General features: G+C 38.5%; 2 protein-coding genes across 8 annotated transcripts in view; one reads left to right on the top strand and one right to left on the bottom strand.

The window, feature by feature from the left end:
* Positions 1 to 24,327, bottom strand: part of LOC141389230 (protein RUFY3) — a 56,849-nt gene that overhangs the window by 13,926 nt on the left and 18,596 nt on the right. For 4 of the 7 annotated variants that reach the window (XM_073960469.1, XM_073960466.1, XM_073960463.1 and 1 more), the window contains 5 exons: positions 9,690 to 9,868; positions 9,372 to 9,626; positions 9,036 to 9,298; positions 5,694 to 5,836; positions 5,324 to 5,616 (listed from right to left, as the gene is read on the bottom strand). In XM_073960469.1, coding sequence (XP_073816570.1) covers positions 5,324 to 5,616; positions 5,694 to 5,836; positions 9,036 to 9,298; positions 9,372 to 9,626; positions 9,690 to 9,868 — 1,133 coding nt within the window. Of the gene's footprint in view, positions 1 to 4,121; positions 4,824 to 5,323; positions 5,617 to 5,693; positions 5,837 to 9,035; positions 9,299 to 9,371; positions 9,627 to 9,689; positions 9,869 to 24,327 lie in introns of those variants that run through there. The other 3 variants (XM_073960468.1, XM_073960464.1, XM_073960467.1) reach the window with 1 other exon arrangement.
* LOC141389231 (uncharacterized) overlaps positions 1 to 24,327 on the top strand; it is a 57,775-nt gene that overhangs the window by 33,200 nt on the left and 248 nt on the right. The window contains exon 2 of the mRNA XM_073960470.1: positions 22,625 to 24,311. Within this exon, the coding sequence (XP_073816571.1) occupies positions 22,625 to 24,311 (1,687 nt within the window). The remainder of the gene's footprint in view (positions 1 to 22,624; positions 24,312 to 24,327) is intronic.

The raw sequence follows: 24,327 nt of genomic DNA, 5'->3' as shown, positions 1-24,327 counted from the left end.
GGGTATTTTATGAACAGAATACCTTCTATGTATTCTATGGACAGAATACCTTCTAAGGACAGAAACCCTTCTAAGGGTTTATGGATAGCAACCCAACTCCAGTGGCGTTGCCCACAGATATTTAATATTAAAAAATTTCCATATCCGCATTGAAATGTATCCTTTTTTACAATTAAATTAATAGCTCAAGGTCCAAAACACTGATATTGAAAGAATGAGACAAACATTTCTGTCGTTTCACTCATTTTAATTGTATGATTTTCTCTTCTGGCAATGCAACTTCAGTTGAGTTGCTATCCATAACCGACCCCTAAAGGTCTTCACGAGTCAGAAGACCTTCCAAAAGTCTTTTATGGACAGAAGTCCTTCTAAGGGCGACCTTTATCTACAGAGAACCATTTAAAATTCTTCTACGGACAGAAGGCCCTCTGAAGGTCTTTTATGGACAGAAGGCCTTCTAAAGACGTTCCCTTTTCCAACCAAAAAATTACCGAAAGTTACTCAAAATGTGTCCTTTAGGGTGAAAAAAAAGAAATGGGCAAAAGACCTTCAATGATCTTCAAGCGACAGAAATCCTTCTAATGGTCTTTACGTGTTAGAAGACCTTTCAAGAGTCTTTTGTGGACAGAAGTCCTTCTAAGGACAAACTATATATGTCCTGTGTATTTTACAGGACAGAAGACCTTCTAAAGCAGCTATGCTTGCCCATATACGTTAATGGATGTACAACAACAACACAGCCTCTCTTCATTCTCATCTGCTGTTGTTTAGTAAAGGCAAGACATTCTCAGAGAGTTTTCTATGGAAACATGGCCTTCTAAAGGCCTTCTCTTTTCCAACCAAAACAAATTACCGAAAGTAATTCAAAATGTGCCCTTTAGTATGAAAAACAAGTAAAAAAGTATCAGTCGGCTTTGCCGACAGAGATATACCCTCAGCCTGGGTATATTGAAACAATTTTGTTCCCAAAATACGTACGTATTTTGTGGATTTTAAAAATTTTGGGCGTTTGAACCGAAAAAAATGTTGATTAGGATTAAAGTTCAAAAGTTTTGCGGAGGAGATGCTAAAAGGAATGGATCGACATTGACCGTTATGGAAGTGGATCTCCAGCCATAACATATGGTGCCATAGGGGGTTTTTTACACTCTTCGGACTGTTTGCTCAAGAAGTATGGACTTGCGCCAAAAAAACTTTTACCATCGTAATTGAGGCAGCGAATGCAAGTTGCTTCAACAAAAATCAAAGTGATTCGATTCAGGTCTTAAAGTGAACTTATCCGAAATTTTGTGTGGGAGGTACCGGATGGAGTGGACAAATATAGTCCATATTTGAACCTGATCTATATCTGATATATATATTAGGATGTGTAAAGTATAGACCAATTTGGCCACTCCCTTTAAGAGTTACCGTACGAACAATTTTTCCGAACATTTTTGAACGAACCGATTGAGTCCATATTGAAACTTTATTTATTTTATTTTATTTTCTTTTTTATTAATCCATTTTGTAATAAAAGGCCTAAATATTACGAAAGCCAACATTTGAACCGAATCGGTTTATCCGTTCGAGAGTTATTGTGCGCTCCAGCCAGCCAGACAGACAGACGGACGGACATTGCTCAATCGACTCCAAATTGTCTAAAACACATTTCGTCCAAAAATACTTGGGGTCTAAAACCATTATTTCGATGAGGCACATTTTGCCCGTATGAAAGTGTGTATACCCTCGTTAGCATAAATGCTGAGGGTATAACAAGATAGGTAGTTTAAATGGGTAACCCCATAAGTGCATGTTCATTATCATTGGCCCTCTTTTCAGCCTAACTTAACCTCTTTCCAACCTAATTCATAAGTTCCGAACTCGATATGACATATAAGCTAAAATATACGATTTCAATGCGTCTTTTTAGACCGGTTGCGCTGTACGTACATATTTGAATTTTATTTAATTCAATATTTTTAAGGGAGCAGGGAAAGATGAAGCAAAAGGCGGGGAGATTAAAGCCAAGGGGAAGATAAATAGCTTCTACAGAATATCATATTTCTAAAGGTTTATATAGAAGACCTCTGAATATGGAAAACCTTTAGATGTTGTATCAACAGAAGTTCCTGCAAAAGGTATTTTCGAGTGTTTCACAAACAAGGGAGACTTTCCCTCATAACACTAAGTGCACCCCGATTCATATTAGCTTAATTATGTGGTACCTACTGTTGATCGCTGAGTCCGAACGTTGTGTCTTACAACACCACTTGTAGAGAAGTTTTACATGGCTGAAATGTCGCCAACATTACATTGAGGGGGGTAGCGGTAGCAAATTTGATGCTGCCTGGCCTGGGAATCCAATCGCAGACCATCTGAGTACAAGGCGGGAGTGTATTCCATTGCACCACAGTGGCACGCTCAAAAGCTATTCTATAGACAGAGAATATTTACTAGCCTGAGAATATTTAATGGACCTATAAAATGACATGTAAGCTAAAATTTACGATTTCATTGCGTCTTTTCAATCCGATCAGAATTTCGCTTCTATATCTATACATAATCTGGCGGGTAGAGCAATAATGGCCAGAACAGAATCAATCATCGGTTACTTTGCTTGCTTCCCAAATGTCAAATTATAAAGGAATGCCAGAGCCTCTTTGCAAATCCGCCTGCGTTCTCCTTTAGGAGGCTCTGGTATTCCTTTATAATTTGACATTTCGGAAGCAAGCAAAGCAAGCGACGATTGATTCTGTTTCTACCTTAACATTTTCAACCTAAATCTATTACAGGATTATGTTTTCCTTATATACTCTTAATTTGCAAGCGAAAACTTGCGATATTGTTGATTATAAGGACATCCAAGGGGCCTAAACTCATGATAAAACGTATATGTTAGTGGTGGGGGCGATTTGAACACCATCACGGGCGCCGGGAGATTCTGATTATTGGGATTGTACTAAGCAAAAATGTCTACTATGTCTAAATTGAAAATCGAGCCCCCGGATTTTGACTTGAAGTTTTTTATTCAGGTTTTTTGATATTTTGACATATAACCGCCAAACCATTAATATTTTCGATCCAACACAAAGACAAAAATTGTAGCAAAGACAATAAACAAGAACTCTCTGGTACATCTCAAAAGCAATGGAATGGTCCTTCAGGCAGTTTTGGCATTGAGAATGTGGAAATTTTTCAGAAAATATCGATAAATGACACTGTGCTACAAAATGAGACTTAAAGTCAGTGGGTGGAAAATTCCTTTTGAAGATGAAAGCCCTTGGCGAGTGTACTAAGAACCCAAAAGGAAATTTTCAACATAGATACCGTAGCAAAAGTACTACAAGATGAGATTTTTTTACATCCAAATAATCTACAAAAAGGGTGCTCAGAAGATTTTAGGTACGGTTCTCATTGATGACTAAACGATATTTCCACGTTTTCGTGGTCCTTTTTGATATTTACCCGGTCATGCTTTTGTTTTTATGTATATTCGTTATTGGTCAGTGGTGCACCGATATTTTCGGAAAAATTTCCACTTTCTCAAGGCCAAAACTGCCTAAAGGAGCATTCCAATGCTTTTGAGATGCACTAGAGAGTTCTCTGTTATTGTCTTGGCTACAATTGGCAGGACTATAGGAAAAGTTTGGAGTTTCAATTAACTGACATAATTTCGCATATGCATTTATCTAATGAAGTGCGATATATATACTAGTTCTCAAACTTTGCCTTCGTCTGCCACAAAAACAACATTCAATACGCCTGAAGATCGGCTAACCACCAGTGAAACGTAGCGTAATGGTTGAATGCGTGGGACTTCGGTAGACTCCTAATTTTTCAATGTATATAATAGGTCTAATAAGCTCAACTCGAAAGAGAATTAATTAAAAAAAACTTCAAGTCAAAATCCGGAGTCTCGATTTTCACTATACACATATGGTCTAGTAGACTTTTTTGCTCAGTACAATCCCAAGGATCAGAAACTCCAGGCGCCCGTTAACATTTTTTCCTTCCATACAAATCGCCCCCGCCTAATAAATACCAATACTTAATTACAATAAAATTATAATAATTTTAAAATAAATTACAAAACATATCTTAAATCACCATAATCTCTACAATAATAAATATATACTAAATGCAATTAAATTTTGTATTTAACAAAAGTATATAATATTTTTGTTTGTATTTAACAAAATTCTATAATTTTCTTAATTTTAAAAATAGCAATTTATAGTTTAATTAACTGCTGTTGTTGGTGCCGCTACAGCAGCAGCTGCTGTCGCTTTATCCTCCGAAGCAAAGAAAGCACTCATCGATCCCCCATTGGTGGTGTTATTGGGCAATGAGGCAGCCGGTGGCATTTCAGAATCTAAATGTTTATTATTCACGCTGTCCTGTTGGTGGTTAGCCTCACTTCCAACCACCTGCTGCTCTACATTATCATCATCCATACACAGCTTTAACGATTTAGCTGACATTGGTGTCTTTACCTCCGGTATAGATTCATGGAATTTTTCCGATGTCGCCGATGGTGATTTGCGATAGTTGTTAGGATTAAATGGCGGTATACCATCCATTTTTAAATGTAAACGTTTCATAGGTGGTCCAATGTCTTGTTTATGCTTTTTGGTTAAAGCCTCAAATATTTGTAGATTTTGTTGTCTTCGCGTAGTGGGTGATTTTTCAATGCAGGACCCAGATGCCGAACCCACCATTGATGTGTCCATTTTATTTTCATATTTCTTTTCGAGCGATTGTAAAATGTTACCAATTTGCGAGGCTTTAGTTTGGAGACGTGCAACCATTTCACCTTTTTGGGTGAGTTCATCTTCACATTCCTGTGTTCAGCATCCAGCAGTTGTGTTTAGAGCAGTTGCAGTAGTAGTAGTAGTGGGAGGATGATGATGGTTGTTGGTTAAGAAAATTTTGTTTTGATTTTTGTTCAAAATATCATGAAGATGATGATGGCGATGGATGAAGGATATGAAATAGTTGAGGAGGAGTTTTACAAATAGAAAACTTAGAAATGTAGCTGCCATTTTGAAACAAAAATTCTGTAAGCCATATTTTATAAAATAAAAATTGTTGTTCTTTTATAAATTAACTTAAAAAATACATTTTAAAACTTTACAAAAAACGGAAATCCAAACAACTTGGGGGTTAATAATGTCTTATGCTTTATGGGTTATTTGCGTTGATGATATTTCTGATGATGATTATGATGCAAATGCTTTTTTACATGCCCATATCACAATGTTCGAGAGAGAGAGGAAGAATGCTCGCTCCTCTTTGACTTGTAGTATTATGATTAGTATTTAATTTTGGAATGTTTACAAACCTGTAACTTGCGATACATTTCCAAATTGATTTGTTTAATTTCATCCAATTGCAAACGCAAGGACACAATGGTATCCTGTTTCTCGTGTATGTCCTTTTCCAATAATTTCATAGCCATATCGGATTCTGCTTTTAAAGCTATTTGTAATTTTAATTCTTTTTCCAATTCCGAGGATTTTTTCTTTTCCTTATCCAATTCGCTTTTGAGAGTCTCCACAGCATTTTTATCAGCATCTTTGGAATTATTTGAACTATTGTCACTTTGATTGGAGTTTAGTGATGGTGGTCCCACATCTTTTGGTTTGAGAATTTTTTTGTGAAATATTTTAATAATCATTTCTTATGGAATTGTTTTAAAAATAATTACATACTTGCTATAGAATTTTGCCTCATAGCCTGATTTTCGGCTTGTAATGCTAACAAACTGTTTCGGGCTATAGCCAAATCCTCTTTCATTAATGCATTTGTGGTGGTCAACGATTCAACTTTGGCCTGCAAATTTGCCACCGTTGCGCTGCATGGTTTTTGGAATGTAATTTTTAATTCAATTCGATATTATTAAGGGACGACCAGGGAAAGAGAGAGAAGGGGAGAGAGTGAGGTAGAGAGATTGAATTTAATGGGAGATTATAAAATGCTCTTTGTCAGATTGTGCCCTCCTAAGGGCATCCTTAAACTAAAGACCTTCAAAAGGTCTTCTATGGCCAGAGGGCCTTTCAAATGTTTTTTGTGTATACTCATACAAGATCTCAGAAGGTAGAAGACCTCCCAGAAGTAATCTATGTACTGAAAATCTTCTCAATGTCCTCTGTGGACAGAAATCTCCTAAAGTTTTTCTATAGACAGAACACCTTCTAAAGGCCTCCCGAGGACAAAAGACTTTCTAAAGGTCTTACATGGACAGAAGACCTTCCAAAGATCTTCTATGGACAAAAGACCCTCTAAAGGTCTTTTTCGGACAGAACACCCCCTAACGATCTTCTATGGACAGAAGACCCTCTAAAGGTCTTCTATAGACTAACGACCCTCCAAAGGTCTTCTGTGGACAGAAGACCCTCTAAAAGTTTTCTATTGACAGAAGACCTTTTAGGGGTTTACTGTGGGCCCTCTAAAGGTCTTCTATGGACAGAAGACCCTCTAAAGATCTTCTGTGGACAGAATACCATCTAAGGGTCTTCTATGGACGAAGACCCTCTAAAGGTCTTCTATGAAAGGAAGACCCTCTAAAAGTCTTCTGTGGACAGAATACCCTCTAAAGGTTTTTTATGGACAGAATACCGTCTAAAGGTCTTCCATGGACAGAAGACCCTCTAAAGGTTTTCTATGGACAGAAGACCCCCTAAAGGTCTTCTGTGGACAGAAGACCTTCTAAAGGTGTTCTATGGACAGAAGACCCTATAAAGGTCTTCTATGGACAGAAAACCCTCTAAATGTTTTCTATCGGCAGAAGACCATCCAAAGGTCTTCTGTGGACAGAAGACCCTCTAAAGGTATTTTATGGACGGAAGACTTTCTAAAGATGTTCTATGGACAGAAGACCCTCAAAGGTCTTCTGCGGATAGAATACCCTCTAAAGATCTTCTATGGACTGAAGACCTTCTAAAGGTGTTCTATGGACAGAAGACCCTCTAAAGGTCTTCTATGGACAGAAGATCCTCTAAAGGTCTTCTATGGACAGAAGACCCGATAAAGGTCTTCAGTGGACAGAAGAGCCTCTAAAAGTCTTCTATGGACAGAAGACCCTCTAAAGGTATTCTGTGGACAGAAGACCCTCTAAAGGTATTTTATGGACGGAAGATTTTCTAAAGATGTTCTATGGACAGAAGACCCTCTAAAGGTCTTCTGTGGATAGAATACCCTCTAAAGATCTTCTATGGACTGAAGACCTTCTAAAGGTGTTCTATGGACAGAAGACCCTCTAAAGGTCTTCTATGGACAGAAGATCCTCTAAAGGTCTTTTATGGACAGAAGACCCGATAAAGGTCTTCAGTGGACAGAAGACCCTCTAAAAGTCTTCTGTGGACAGAATACCCTCTAAAGGTTTTTTATGGACAGAATACCGTCTAAAGATCTTCCATGGACAGAAGACCCTCTAAAGGTTTTCTATGGACAGAAGACCCCCTAAAGGTCTTCTGTGGACAGAAGACCTTCTAAAGGTGTTCTATGAACAGAAGACCCTATAAATGTTTTCTATCGGCAGAAGACCCTCTAAAAGTCTTCTATGGACAGAAGACCCTCTAAAGGTCTACTATGGACTGAAGACTTTCTAAAGATGTTCTATGGACAGAAGAAGACAGAAGACCTTCTAAGGTCTTTTATGGACAGAAGACCCTTTAAAGGTCTTCTGTGGACAGAAGACCCTCTAAAGGTCTTCTATGGACAGAAGCCCCTCTAAAGGTCTTCTGTGGACAGAAGACCCTCTAAAGGTCTTCTATGGACAGAAGACCCTCTAAAGGTCTTCTGTGGACAGAAGACCCTCTAAAGGTCTTCTATGGACAGAAGACCCTCTAAAGGTCTTCTATGGACAGAAGACCCTCTAAAGGTCTTCTATGGACAGAAGACCCTCTAAAGGTCTTCTGTGGACAGAAGACCCTCTAAAGGACTTCTATGGACAGAAGCCCCTCTAAAAGTTTTCTATGGTCAGAAGACCTTTTAAGGGTTTACTGTGGACCCTCTAAAGGTCTTTTATGGACAGAAGTCCCTCTATATGTCTACTGTGGACAGAATACCCTCTAGAGGTCGTCTATGGACAGAAGGCCCTCTAAAGGTCTTCTGCGGATTGAAGACTTTCTAAAGGTCTTTCTAAAGCACAGAAGACATTATAAGGGTGTACTGTGGACCGAAGACCCTCTAAAAGTCGTCCATGAACAGAAGACCCTCTAACGGTTATCTATGGACAGAAGACCTTTTAAGGGTGTACTGTGGACAGAAGACCCTTTAGAGGACAGAAGACCTTCTAAAGGTGTTCTATGGACAGAAGACCCTCTAAAGGTCTTCTATGGACAGAAGACCGCGTAAAAGTCTTCTATGGACAGAAGACCCTCTAAAGGTCTTCTATGGACAGAAGACCGCCTAAAAGTCTTCTATGGACATAAGGCCCTCTAAAGGTCTTCTATGGACAGAAGACCCTCTAAAGGTCTTCTGTGGGCAGAAGACCCTCTAAAGGTATTCTATGGGCACAAAGCCCTCTAAAGGTCTTTTTCGGACTGAAGACTTTCTAAAGGTCAGAAGATCCTCTAAAAGTCTTCAATGAACAGAAGACCCTCTAACGGTTTTCTGTGGACAGAAGACCTTCTAAAGGAGTTCTATGGACAGAAGACCCTCTAAAGGTCTTCTATGGACAGAAGATCCGCTAAAAGTCTTCAATGAACAGAAGACCCTCTAACGGTTTTCTATGGACAGAAGACCATCCAAAGGTCTTCTGTGGACAGAAGACCCTCTAAAGGTATTTTATGGACAGAAGACCTTCTAAAGGTGTTCTAAGGACAGAAGACCCTCTAAAGGTCTTCTATGGACAGAAGACCCTCTAAAAGTCTTCTATGGACAGAAGACATTCTAAAGGTCTTCTGTGGACAAAAGACCCATAACGGTCTTCTATGAACAGAAGTCTTCTATGAACTTCTTCCCAAAACTTCAGTCTCTCTCTCTCTTTAAAATATTTATCTCTCTCCTTCTCTCTCTCTTTCCTCTCAACAATGCCGTAACACACTCACTTCAAATGACGATTTAGTTCTTCAATATAATTCTTTTGGTCTAGCACGGCAATCATATTACCCTGACCATTAGCGTCCATAGAGGTTTGCTGTTGTTGCTGCTGCTGTTGATTTTCTTCGTCACTATCATTGTTGCGTGAACTTGAACGTAGATATAATGAAAAATCGATAACACCTTGTTGAGAATCTAAATCCTCTTCTTTAACACACAAATTACAATCGATTACATTTAGGCCCACTAAAATGCCCATAATAATGACAATCTGGAATAGAACGGATTTCATGGTGACAAACAAATACATATAAACAAAAGAAATGAGTGAAGAATAACTATACCTCATCACTCATCATCAGAGCATGTGGTTCATAATAATCGTAAAGGGCATCTTCACGATGTTCGATGAGGGCTTGGAAATAATCGGCCAACTTTTTTTGCATTAAAGCTATACGCAACCAGGCCCGGGCACGACCTATGTGGGTTCGAACTGTGGGTAAATCACGTACACTGGCGGTTATATCTTGTGCCTCGGGACAATAGGTTTCAACACACTGCAATAGATCCCACAATTCTTTGCGTGGACCCAATAGACCCTATAATTGTTTGTTATTATTTGGATGAATTACTTTGCTGTGAGTGTTTTTTTTTTTCGTTACCTTTTTTGTTCGCAAACCATGACCCAAAACGTGTTCAATAACAATGAAAAAATGTTGCAATGGCAAATGATCGGAATCCAACATGCGACCATAACGCACCGATTGTTCTAGTAACTCTTTGACAACTAGCTTACAAATATTTACCAAATTACTGCGTTCAATTTCGGCAGGATCACGTGCTGAAAATACCAATTGTTCAAACAAAACAGATGCCAATAGACAAATGAGTAACAGATTTGAGATTTTCAGGTGTTTTTGTTTTTTTTTTCTTCTTTCCAAGTTTGCGGAAATGCAAGACGAATTATGAAGATTCCTAATAAATATGAGATATTTTCGGATAGTTACGGTTACATAGAGAAGAAGAGACCCAAATTATTACGAATGTGTTCAAAAAGGCGGTAGTCTGGTATTTATAACTATTTATATAACTGCGCCTAAAAGTATGCACAAAAACATTATGCTTGTCTTGTTTTGAGCCAAACCTTCGACAAAATCCGAACACTGAAAATTCCATATGAAAATATTTGAGCTTTTGGGAGAGAACGGAGATGATAGAGTTCTTTTCTTGCCTTCTTATCTAGTACCTCAAAAATAATATACGCATTTTCAGATCCTGGCCTCGGTCAAAAATAATAATAAGTTTTTCTAAGAGTATGTCATCATCCTTTTGTCATCCAACAACAATGCCAAAGACATAGACTACCTTGTAAGATGACTTATCAGAAGAGATGATCCCTGAGAAGAAGTTAAAAACAACCTTCAAAGAATTATTCTTCAGATAAAATATCTTCTAAGGTCTACAGAAGACTATTCAGGACGTGTTACCTGAATGTATATCTTTTCAATAAATTCTCCGAAGATGAAAACCCTATCAACAGTTATATTAATGTACAGAGCATCTTTCGAAGAGACCGTTTGATAGGTCTCATACAGATTGAAAGCATGGTATATTTTGACGTATATATTGGTAGAAGATTGTCGGGTGTCCTATAGCTCGGGCGTGGTCTTTAGAAAATTCGTACCGTATCTCAGGAAGAATTGTCTTCCCCCTAGTACTAAAAATAAATAATGATATAGTCATGATAGCAAAGACTACCTGCTGTTAAACTTTTGTAGAAGATGTACCTGGAGAAATGCAATGACATGGTTCATCTTGAAACTGGATCTAATCTTGGGAGTCATTCGTTTCGATAATTATCGTGCCAACCAGTCATTTTTAGTTGATCACTTTAAGGGTTTTTTGAGCTTTTGGGCGGGTGAAAAATTCAAAACTATCCTCGAACAACCATTAAACTACACTTAAGCAAAAAAGTTGAACTTTTGTGAAGGAGGTACCCAGAAGGTGTTGTCCAATATAGACCTTTTTGGATCTTGACTAACGTTTGGAAGAAACCTTACGAAGTGCAAAGTTTCCGCGAAATTGGACACTCTATTTGTAAGTTATCGTGCTCATTAGTGATTGTCTTGTCAAAATTTTGGGCCATTATTTCAGGAAGTATAAACATGCCCACCAAAAAATATGTCATCGTAATAAAGGTGATCAGAATAACCCACTGCAAAAAACAATACGAGATACTTCCTTAAACTGAACTTTTACCAAACATTTTGATGGAAGGTACCCTACAAAGTTTAGATCAAATTTGTTTCGAAAACGAACGTGCGCAAAAACAATTGAACTTTTCATGGGGTTAAACCCGAAGGAGTGGACTGATAGGGGCCATAATTGATAGATAGAAATGTGGATCAAATAGATTGATCCGTTCGAGATTATGTTACGCACCTGCGATACAGGCAGACCCAGGACTCGAGAGTGACTTAACCGTTGCCCACAATTCACCAATTACGGCTCTTCAGATGATAAAGCCACTTGTTCCGCTTGTGCTCACCGGCCAAGCTATTAACTTCCACTGTCATGTCCCAAACTCAGTGGTCACTAGGGTTGGCTCGACGAATCTCATCAATCTCATTTGATAGTGCCGCCGCCTCAGCTGGGAAATTTGGTCTCACTTTGACCAGCAGGTATATAGTGAGCAACTGCAGTGGAACATTTTTTTTTTTTTGCTACATCAGAAGGGTTGAGCAGTTCTCCGAAGCGCTGATTGCTGAACTCCCTGAAACTAGGCCAATTAGCTTTCCCATGATTGCGGTGTTCAGAGGTTAAGAAGTCGGTCGGTCTTCTGATAAGGATGTTTATAGGGGGAAGGTGTGGCCCAAGAGAAAGAACGTGTTGTCAAGTGACGTCATTTATGCGACCAAGTGACACGATGATTATGTCTGGTGATCTTGCTGACCTGTTCAGCCACCTACCTCTGCTGGAAAATAACTTTGCAAACACCCACTCTACGTAAACCCACCTTAATAATTTTAATCTAATCTTCTATTTTTTTGAATACTCTGTCTATCCACTACGACTAACCTTTCCTCTGAGTGGAGCGGTTGTCTATTATGATAGCCGCGCGTCCTTTAACCTAACCTACCTCTGCTGGAACGAATGCCATAACTCATGATAAGCATTAAAGTCCCCTAAGGCCAGTCGTTTAGTTATGACCTTCCAACATCGGCTTATAACTTAGAATGGAGCTCCTAATCGACGGGATGTTAACACGTTCGTGGACGTGAATGCTATAGCATTCCAATGCAGAATGACGTGAATGCTATAGCATTCACATTGTCAGCCAATTTTTGTTCATTTACTTGTATACAATCTTAAGTTTTGGTGATTAATATACATAATACGATTTATTTCAACCAGATACATTCTATAATAAATAAAAAATAATAATAATAATCAATAATTAATGAATTAATAACAAAAAAACTAATTTCGAAAAAAATGGGTGTCATTTTTTTCACCTCTCTGAATTTGCTTGCGTCCGCGAACGTGTTAAGCAATTATACCCCGGCAGAGCCACGGTTTTGTCACTCTCGAACCCTGGAAAGAAGGAAGATAGGAACTCATTCACGTTTGGCGACAATTCGAAGAGGTGTACAAGTTATTTTAGTGGACAATTTGTCGATAACCCCGGAAGTGACAAGGCGGAAAGAAGATTACTAAGTCAATTAGGAACCACCGCTGAGGAAAAACCACCACAATTTACTATGGATGATGTTGCGACTCTGGAAAGTAGGATGATAGGACCTCAGTCACGTTTGGCGATGTTACGCTGATTGATCCGAAGAGGTGCGCAAGTTATTTTGATAGACAATTTGTCGAACACCCCGACAGTGTCAGGGTGAAAAGAAGACTACTACGTCGCATTAGATATCTTCCTTCTGAGGAGGAACCACCACAATTTACAATGGATCATGTTTGCGAATGCCATTAGGAACATTCAACCATCCTAAGCGTTGGGCCCTAACACAATCTCTATGGTAATACTGAAAGAGTAGCTGTATGAGCCGTGAGTTGCATCGTACCAAAGTTCTCAAACTGTAGTTAGACATCCGCATCGTTTTTGAAGTCTAGAAAATGTGCAGCATGGTCCCACTACTGAAGCCAGGCAAGGATGCCAGCAAAAGTGAATCCATCAGACCGACAAAGAATCTTGAGGCTTTACACCTCCCCAGCGTCAGAAATTGCTATCCAATTGTCGATATGTGTTCCGTAGGCAGCACTACAACAGCCCCACACGCCACTTACACATTAGTCGAGGACTCAACTAGAGCAAGCCGTGTAATAGAACAGTGTTGGTGGCGCTCTACTTATCAAAAGCATTTGATTCTGTCATGCACTCCACGCTGTTTGAGGACGTTAGATAATCGTTTAGATGTGTAGACGCCAGTCGGCGTTGAATTCGGCAACAAGAAGACGAAGCCCCGTAGAGTGAAGCAGGGTGTTGCCCAAGGTGAGGTGATATATCCGGAACTGTTTAACCTCTACCTTTCCTATATATCACCCCCACAGGCGACATTGTGATCGTTACGTATGCGGGTGATTCTGCGATCTTGGTGTCAGGTACCTTCCCTGATGACATTTGTGAAAGCCTGAACTCCTCTTTTTCCGATCTTACCACCTTTTCCACGCGAGCAATATGCAAATATCCACATAGGTCTACGGCAACTCTGTTAGCTGAGATGAGCGCAGATCCTGGTAAAAGGTAGCCGAAAAACAAGTGAGCCAAGGCTATAGTCGGGTCGGGGCCGACTATGTTATACCCTACACCACTACCCTTGTTCATAAGCTTTTGACTGAAAAATTTCGTAGTGTGATTGCACAAAAAACGAAAAAAGGGATGCATTACCGACTATTGCGATATCTCTGTTGCTTGACCACCTATGACAACCTACTTCACATCGTTGTAAAGGTGATATTTGCTACTGTTCTCCAAATAAGTTTTTTCACATTCCGACCCCTGAATAATATCCGACCAGTATCAAAAATCAAAAGCTTTTTTCCTCTGTAGGACCCCATTAACCCCCAAAATTTCGTGACGATCCGATCAAAATTACGACCTGTAGCGTGATTACAAAAAAATGAAAAAAGGGATGTATTGCCGACTATTGCGATATCTCCGTTATGTGGCCACCTACGCCAACCTACTTTGTATCACTGTAAAGATGGGATTTTCTACTTTCATAGTCGGACTTTGTTTTTGGAAGATCCCCAACCAAAGCTTTGATATTCGTCATTATTATTAAAATCACAAGAATGGAAAGTTGGATTCTATTAGCTGCTATTGCGATATCTTCGTGGTCAAACACCTACGAGAACCTACTTTACGTCATTAGAAAGGTGATATTTTCTACTTTCATGGTCAGGTTTTGCTTTTGGTATACCCCATATAGAAGCTGAGATATTCGCTTTGTAAAAAACGTTGTCTTTTTATCCAAATAAGTTGTTTGCCCATTACGACCCCTAAATATTATCCGACCATCACCAAAAGCAATAGGCTTCTTCCTCTGTGAGACCCCCATTAACCTTCAAAATTTCGTGACGAACTGATCAAAATTGCGACCTGTAGCGTGATTTCCAAAAAAATGGAAAAATGGGATGTATTACCGACTATTGCGATATCTCCGTTATTTGGTCACCTACGCCGACCTAGTTTGCATCGTTGTAAAGATGGAATCTTCTTCTTTCATAGTCAGGCATTGCTTTTGGAAAGCCTTCAGCCAAAGCTGTGATATTCGTCATTATTATTAAAATCGCAAAAATGAAAATTTGGGTTTTATTTGCGACTATTGTGATATCTTCGTTGATTGATCACCTACGAGAACCTATTTTACATCGTTAGAAAGGTGATATTTTCTGTCAGGTTATGCTTTTGACATACCCCATATAGAGGCCGACCCCAAAATATTATCCGACCATCACCAAAAACAATAGGCTTCTTCCCCTCCGGGACCCCCATCAACATCCAAAATTTCGTGTCGATCCGATCAAAATTGCGACCTGAAGCGTGATTACAAGGTTTAGATGGACAGACGGACAGACGGACACACATAGCCAAATCGACTCAGCTCATCGAAACATTCATTTTGGTATATATAAGTATGGGTCTACGACCATTATTTCGATGCGTTACAAACTTTTTGGCCCAAACCAACTTATAATACCCTCCCCACATAGTGGTGTAGGGTATAACGACCACTTATTACCTCAAGATTCTTAGGGTGACATTAAACAGTAAGTTCACATAGTTCGCTATCTGCAAAATGCTGAGATGTAGGAACAATGTCCTCACGTAACTAACCGGCAGGACTTAGGGTGCAGATGCAGAAACCTTGTTGACCACATATAACGCGATAGGTTGTGATAAGCCATGCAGCGCCAGTGTGGTCCGAGAACATAAGTGCAACGCAATAAAAAAAGTGTAAAGAACTCAGAATTGCAAGAGAGCCTCCTCATGGCAGTATGGCAACAGAATGTGTCAACGTAATCACTATATGGTGGATACAACCCCATACTCTGGTATGTCAGGAGCCGTCTTCGTGATCTAGAGAGTGTTCCAACATTACAAGAGAGAACCCCAAGATGAGCAAGCCAACCAGGCAGGTTGTAATAGTATACACCAATCACAGATGCCATAAACAACTATCGTGTGAATGCGGCCCTCCGAACACATTTCCAATATATCATCGCTGAAGAAAGTCAGCAGCCACAATAGACCACAGTAGTTCTGGCTCAACTACGTTCGGGATGGTGCAGCCGTCTAAATTTCTATAGGGCAAGAATTGATGTCACCGTGCAAAACATCTACGCAACATGCGGGAAAGGTCCGCACGAAACACAGTACCTTTTTAACAGACCTGCTACTCCTGTATTTGCTTTGTGGTTACATCCAATAAAAGCAGCCGCATTCATAGACCTGGAGAGATGGCCAGAGCCGGATAAGGGAGAAAAACGTACCTACAATCATAACATATGCTTTTACAACAACACCAACAAACAGACAGATTGTTGGTCGAATCTAGAAATTTTTTTAATGAAAAGTTCGTATTACCTCAAATGTCTAACGCACTAGGAAGCCAAAACTCTATACGTTAACCGACATGATGGTATTCAAAATTTCTTAAAAACACAGATCGATCTGAATGTCTAATTGTTTCAATGTAAACCAGTGTCAATAATTCGTCTTGCTTTCCAACAAACTAATGGCAATCTTATTAAAAAAAAAAATCCCACCCCATTTTTTACAACTGTTCAAAAAAAAATTCTTCTTGGCAAATGAAATTAGAAAAAGTCAAAATAAAAAAGAGAAATTAAAATAAATATATATTTTTTTTTAAACACACACAAAAAAAAATAAATAATAATGGAAAATATTTTCAAATTTACATTAATTTTCATTACAATATCTTCGTCACATTCCGATTTATACGATTGGAATGTTCGTACCATTGAAGATCAAAATCAAAAGCCAATTATTGATAATTATAACAAAAGAGCTGAAAGCAGCGACGTTACAGATTTTGGTGATGAATTTAAAGTGCAAACAGCGTTGAATAATGAAATGCAAAAGGATCTTTTGAAAATTTCCGGTAGAGCAAATGATAAGTACATTAGCAAGGATAACAGTAATAATAATTGGAATAGTCCTGTAAATTATGGCAATGATAATGATATTCATTTGTTAAATACATTTAAATATAATGTGCATGACGGCGTCGGTGATAAGGAGAAGGCGAATAATATTAAATATGCGATGGTAAATCCTAAAAAAATTGGGGAAGAGGAAGAAGAAAAAAGCCAGAATATGTTTACAGTAGCCAATTTGAATACAGTTAAACACGATGATAATAACGTTGAAGGTGGAGGAGGAGTAGGAGGACAAGAACAACATTTAGAGCAATATATACATAAATATGATGGTGTTGGCAATCATTATCCGTCGTATCAGGAAATCGGCAATAATTTTAAAGCATTTCCCTATGTAAAACAAAAAGACGAAAGCGATTATAATTTACCTTCATTCAAAGAAAAGCCAAATTTTCCTAACTATGATAATTTCCATTCTAACTTTCATAGCATGGAATATAAAGATAGCCCTGCTACTAACCACATATTTGCTGAATCGCATGGGAATAAAGCAAATAAAAAGAATGAGGCAGCAAAACAAGAATATGAAAATAATAAAAATTTAGCGAATGAAATTTTCACCATTAAGAAGAATAAAAATAACGATGATGATGATGAGAATTGTCCGACAAAGGAGGATTTTGAAATGCAAGACTTTCTGGGAACAAATCTTTTTGGGAATTCACCAAAGAAATGTTTTTTTGCCGAAGACATTCAAATGCTTATTATTCGCAGAGATTTTGAGGTAAGCAAGTGAATTCGACTCTTCTTCTTCCTAAAAATTTTAAGTTAAATTTGATCTACGCTTCATAAAAACTCATACATCTATTAAACTCAATAGATATGGGAATATATCAACCCCTCAAATTAAGGTGACGCAAAATCCGGTTGATATTTATAACGCTAATAAAGCAGCAACAACGACCCGCTAAGAGTTTTGAAAAATCGTTACGACTTCTATTCGATTTCCGTAAGGGATTTTCCACCCATTTCGTTCAGATTTCATTCCGAAAGCGAAATGTCGAAAATTAATTTTGCCTCCGATTTTCTGACGGATTTTCTTCCGGTTTCGTTGTGAAAATTCAATTATTTCAAACACTCCATACAAATTTCGTTACAAATTTGTTACAATTTCGAATCCGAAATTCGTACCGTTTTCAATACGGTTTCGGAACAATTCTGCTGGGTAACTACAAATCTCCTATTAAATCGGCTTGGGTATAAACAGTTTTTGTTGAGATAACAAAAATGAAGGGAACGGATGAAGATCTGTGGCGAGTTGCGAAACCATACTCTTCCCTGCCTAAACAATGGGATTTTTTCCCATTAATAAATAAAAGTCCTTTTAATTAAATATTATAACGATAACTATTGGATTAAGCCTAAAGATTTGTGATCTGGCTGAATAAGGTGTCGATGCTTTGGTACCTGATACACTGCCAGATAGTAATACAATAGTTGACGACCCGGAAATATTTTTAAGCAATGCTTAAACCGGACATACTATAGGCGGGGCCACCGACGTAGCCGGAAGGAAGATGAGGGTAATTTGGTTAGGGACCTAGGTGCAAAACTGACAGCAACAAAAATTATATTAAAATCAGACTTCAGCAATTTCGGAACCCTTAATGCCAAATAACAGCCGTTTAAGAACTAAAATATAGATAACGGCTTCAAAATACCTGAAATCGAGTGATGCCGCTCCCATGTAAGCTATACCAAAGCCTATATACACAGTTTTTAATAAAAATATTTCCATCCTCTGAAAACACAAAATCCCCAGTTACAACCAAATCGGTGGGCAAATGTGGTCAAGACCCTCAAAATACCTTAATTCGGCACTTTTTTATATGGGGCTATCACAAAAAACGTGGACCTATATAGGCAATTTCTGGTAGATATGTTATCTAACATCTGGAAATACAAGATCTCAAATTTCAACCAATTCGGAGGGTAATGGGACTAAAACCTTTGAAATTCCTTAAGAAGTAGATGCGTCGCCAATTTTCAACATGAAAAGCTCTACGAACCTACAATACATTTGATCAACATTTTATCCAACTACTTCGATCCGTTCGGATGGATGCCACAGAGACACTGACTGGTGATTGAGACTCTAAGGAAACTCCAACAACAGCCAAAGCCTCTAAGGGCAAAAATGCCTAAAGGTAAGGCACACTGCCGGACGCTGGAGCAAATATTTGCCTAATGTGACCTTCCCTTAAGTAGTTAGAGATATCATGCCTATGAAAGTGCTTTATAAAATGCTGTACCTCTGCAAACCTGAGGGAAGGTATCCGAATTTGCCCTTTGAGAAGGAGGAGGTATTTTTTATCAGAAGCAAACTCAGATTCATGAGACAATTTGAACAAATTTATGCTCATCCACCATATGGATAAGATCTTCCTCCCAGAACCTGGAACCGCCAAGCCAAAGTCTCTAAGGAGGCTCCAACGACGAGCAATAAGGTGGAGAAGACATAACCTGCTGCTCCAAGCAAAATGGTGGAGAATCTGTTTCTGTTCCGAAGCCAAACTCAAACCAGAAAGGTACAAAGAAGGCCAAATAATTTACCCCAAAACCGAGAGAAATCCGTAAAGGTGAACCATTGAGGAGGGGTCTCTTTCGAAACCCAACCCTTACCCTAAAGGCAAGAATTTATCTTCATGTGCCTCAATGAGACTTTGAGGTGAATATGAACTGCCTCACAGAAACTTAGGACGCTACGACGGCGAAAAGAAAGTAGAGGAGACAAAACATGTTGCCCCAAGCAAAGTGGTGGCGAGTCTGTTTCCGTTCCGAAGCCGAACTTACCCCAAAACCGAACAAAATCCGTGGACTCTCACCCAAAAGAGAAGGGTAAAGCTGGATGGCTGTCTGTTGTGGGCATGTCCACAGACTGTAAGAATGCTAAGAAAGGTGTTTAGGCTGACTGAGAAAAAAATCGTCACCTTAGAAGTTAACCCAAAATGGACAGCCTAAAAATGTGACGCGTGTTCGGTCCTCAGAAGGCCTACGGTCTTCGCTCAAGAAGACGATAGTTTCTCAAACAATCAATCCTCAGGAAAAGCACATGGGCAAGAAGCACCCAAAAAACTTCGCACATCGAGTGGCAATCATTTGACAAAGCTAACCCCGGCGAGAAATTCATCGACATTTATTGATTGCTAGTCTAAACCGCTATGAAAAGCGTAATTTTCCCTGCGAATTTAAATCAGGTAGACCGAAAGTTTGGCAGCGTCTTCCTAAACCCCACTATTGGGAAAACATTGACATTTTGTGTGGGAAATATCCGAACCACCACCTAAAAAAACCAAGGTACAATCAGGAGTGTTGCAAGGTTAATGAAGATAAGAACGCGGCATACAAGACAAAACTGCAGTCAGTAGCAACATGAAGCGCCATGGAAAAATATCGGGAGAGAGGAGAAGCATATTTTCAGAATAAAATATAAAGAGCAAGAAAAATATGAGCGTGAGAAACTCGAGATGTCCAGGAGTCGAAATGAAGCTTGAAAAGTTTATTTTTTGCAGGTGCATTATTCTGCAAAGATGGTGAAGGGAATCTGGTAACTGAAGCATTTCATGAATTATTCGATAAAGATACCCCAGAGCCAATTGCAAACGACGGCGTTGATTGTCTATCATCTAGCCAAAGCAAGGTCATGACAGCAATTAATTGGCTGAAAAACAATAAAGCAGCAGTAGCTGATGGGCTGCTTGCCGAACTATTCAAGACCAATGGTAAAATGCTGATAAGGAGTAGGCATCAGTTAAATAGCGAAATTTGGCAGAAGGAAACCATAACTGACGATTGGAACCTCAGCTTACTATGTCCCGTGCACAAGAAAGAAGGGTTGTACAAATTACAGAGGCATAAGTCTCTCATCCATTGCATATAAAGTGCTGTCAAGCGTAAAGACCTGGTAAAACAACAACTAAACAAATCTTCACAAAGCGCCACAGTTCGCCGTCAACAGCCCAATTAGATAAAAACTGTTCCAAGTCATTTCTGATTTTGGCATCCCTGCAAAACGAATACGATTATGCAGGATGATATTTGCACTTAAAATGGGAAAGAATCTCTCCGAGCCTTTTAACACAAAACGAGGTTTCAGACCAAGTGATGGTCTCTATTGTGACCTATTTAACATTCTACTGGAAAAGGGCACACGAAATGTGAATGTATATACGACCGGAGATAAAAATAGGACAATATACAATAAATAAGCTATAGGTAGATCAACGCGAGCTATAAAACACGTGGACCTGAAAATTTTCCGCAAAAGTTTTCGGTATTTTTAAGGTTGCGGCCTCAATATCCCACCGAAATGACTAAAATTTGGTATTTAATCTTCCTTGGAGGTATACAACTTTCGAACGGAAATTTGTCGGTATAGGTCCACGTCTTCATATAGCCCCCTTAGAACGTTACCTCCCGATTTTCGGTATTTTGAAGGTTGTGGCCTCAATATACCACTGCAATGCCTGAAATTTTGTATAAAGTCTTTGCTGGGGGTATAAAACTTTCCACTTGAAATTTGTCGGTATAGGTCCAGGCCTTCATAAAGCCCTCATAGAACGGTACCTCCCGATTTTCGTTATTTTAAGGTTGCGGGCTAAATATCCCACCGAAATAACTCAAATTTGGTATTTAATCTTCCGTGAAGGTATACAACTTTCGAACGGAAATTTGTAGGTATAGGTCCACGTCTTTTTACAGCTCCCATAGAACAGTACCTCCCGATTTCCCGGTATTTTGAAGGTTGTGGCCGCAATATACCATTGACATGACTGAAACATGGTATTTAATCCTCGTTGGGGTAACAAAACTTTCCATTTAAAATTTGTCGGTATAGGTCCACGTCTTCATATAGCCCCCATAGAACGGTACCTCCCGATTTTCGGTATTTTGAAGTTTGCGACCTCATTGACCCACCGAAATGACTGAAATTTGGTATTTAATCTTCGTTGGGGGCATAAAACTTTCCACCTGAAATTTGTCGGTATAGGTCAACGTCTTCACATAGCCCCCATAGAACGGTACCTCCTGATTTTCGGTATTTTGAAGGTTGCGGCCTCAACATCCCACTGAAATGACTGAAATTTGGTATTTAATCTTCCTTAGGGGTATAAAACTTTCCATCTGAAATTTGTCGGTATAGGTCCATGTCTTCATATAGCCCCATAAAACGGTACCTCCCGATTTTCGGTATTTTGAAGGTTGCGGCCTCAATATTCCATCGAAAAGGCTGAAATTTGGTATTTAGTCTTCGTTGGGGGTATGAAACTTTCCACTTGAAAATTGTCGGTATAGGTCCAGGCCTTCATATAGCCCTCATAGAACGATACCTCCCGATTTTTTGAAGGTCGTGGCTGTGGTTATACATTTCCCTATTTCATTGACTTGTCTGAAGAGAATTAAAAAAAATTAACACTTAAACATTTTTGAAGATATTATTGAAATGTTTGTTGCATACGTAAATATGTGAAATACATAAATTTTGCATATGCAATAAATAATATTTGCATATGCATAATTTATGCATTTTGCATATTTTTGCATACTTGATATATTTCGATTGCAATTTAATCAGAAGCCAAAAATATGCCCAGCCCCAAAATTTGACATTATTCGGATCAAAAATAGGGGTTGCATAAAATTCCTCTGTCTAGTAATTAGTAAAATAAGTAGTTTTGTCTGATAAAATGTTAAAAAAATATAAACCGTTCTTTCAGTATTTTGGATGCAAATTAAAAAAAAACTTATTCCTGAACTAGTGGTAACGCAGAATTACTCGTATTTTAGTTTACATTACTTTGTAATCGGTTATTCGTCACACTAACAATTCGCACATATGAAGTTTCTAAACATTTAAAATATCACCAATAATGTTTCATTGTATCATTAATTTTAGAATCTCATACCCAAGGACCTGCCAAAAACTCTTCTAACCGATGAAATTTTAATGGTCATAATGGATTATTTTGAAACATGTCACCAACTAATAACAACAATGGCTGCTTTTGAAGATTCGAACAACCTACTTGAGAAAATATTCTTCGATACATTGGGTGGATACTTGAATTATTATTTGTTACCGATTGCAAAATATTCCTACTATGCTGGTCTAACAAGTCTGCAAGTTGTAGAAAATATTCTCAATTTATATCAACAATGCAAAAACCGGCTCAATACCAATGGTAATGGTTGGAAGGAACCATGGATGGATCTGTTAAATGACTTGGATGTTGTCGAGATAAAGCCATTAAAAATCCAGCATAACGATGACCATCAATCTTGTGATCGTTTGGAAATGCTTGTGGGACAAGATTTAGCTAATGATAAAATGATTGTGGCATTACCCAAATTGGAAGCGGATGATGCTGATAAGGGATATTTGGGTAATATTTGGCTACCTTTTAAAAGAAAACGAATATTTGATTTGAAATCACCGGGTTCGGCTTATATTATGGTACAATTTTATACGACTCTAAGCAAATGTTATCATTATGAGGACATTTCGATGCTTTGTTATAATCGAGAATTTAAAGAATGGCTTTTGGAAAATATACAAATCCATCTATCCGATGAGGTATTCTATCCGGGGTTGGGAGGAATTCTAAGAATTTTGGAAACTATAAGAAGGTATCCCAGAAGAAGGCAAGGAAAAGCATGGCATCAACGTGATAACAAGGATTATGGATATCATCAGGAAGACGTTATGCCAATGGAAACGGAAAGAAAAAAGAAAAGTTACCTAACCGCCGGTGGTCATGATAGAAAATCAAAGGAAGTTTTAAATATTCTAAGAAAATCGAAACATCAACAAAGCTATCATCCCAACATGTGGTCGCCAGACAATTACGATCATTATAATGGTGATTACAATGATTATTTGGAGGAAGAATTGGGTGGTAACACAAAACAAAATCAAGTACCAAAAGCAACGAAAAACAAAATTATGAAGCCGAAAGATCCTGGTCATAACATCACAACATCACAAGAAGCTAGCGGCAATTCAAAGGATACCATCGATTTCAGTTGGAATAACTTGTCAACATATATGATCATTATGATTGTGGCGATACCCCTCATGGCTCTAGGTTTGGTGTTGATTGTCATTTGTTGTCTTAAATCGAATAAGAAAACAAACAAAGAAGTTCGTTTGCGCGGCTATCCCAGACGAAAGTCCACATCACTTCAAAACAACAATGAAGAAGAAATGGAATTGTTAAATGCCCATTCCAAATCTGTTGTTCATGGTAATAACAACAACAAAAGTACAAAATTACCACAATTGAGAACTAATCAAAGTAGAAACTTGAAATATTCTAATACAGGAAGTACGGGGTCTTCATCATCGTCATTAATGTGTCAAATGCCAACAAAATGTTTTAGAACTAAACATTCTGGACCAGCTATAATTGATACAATGTCTTTGAATTTATCTTCTTCTGAGGCGGAGGATGAGAATTCACACTTATTAAAAGCAAAAGCAGTGCGCATCGATGAAAAACCAACAACATCGTCTAACATTAAAGCTGGTGGTAATAAGGTGGACAGAAGGAAAGCTGCGAAAACCAAAGATCATCTCTCTAAGAGTAATGTATAATTGTT

The sequence above is a fragment of the Musca autumnalis genome, unplaced genomic scaffold (genome assembly GCF_047663935.1).
Source record: "Musca autumnalis isolate F117 unplaced genomic scaffold, ASM4766393v1 scaffold_1, whole genome shotgun sequence".
In the NCBI taxonomy this organism is placed as follows: domain Eukaryota; kingdom Metazoa; phylum Arthropoda; class Insecta; order Diptera; family Muscidae; genus Musca; species Musca autumnalis.
Note: the sequence above shows the minus strand (reverse complement) of the source record. Positions and strands in the feature narration are given on the sequence as shown.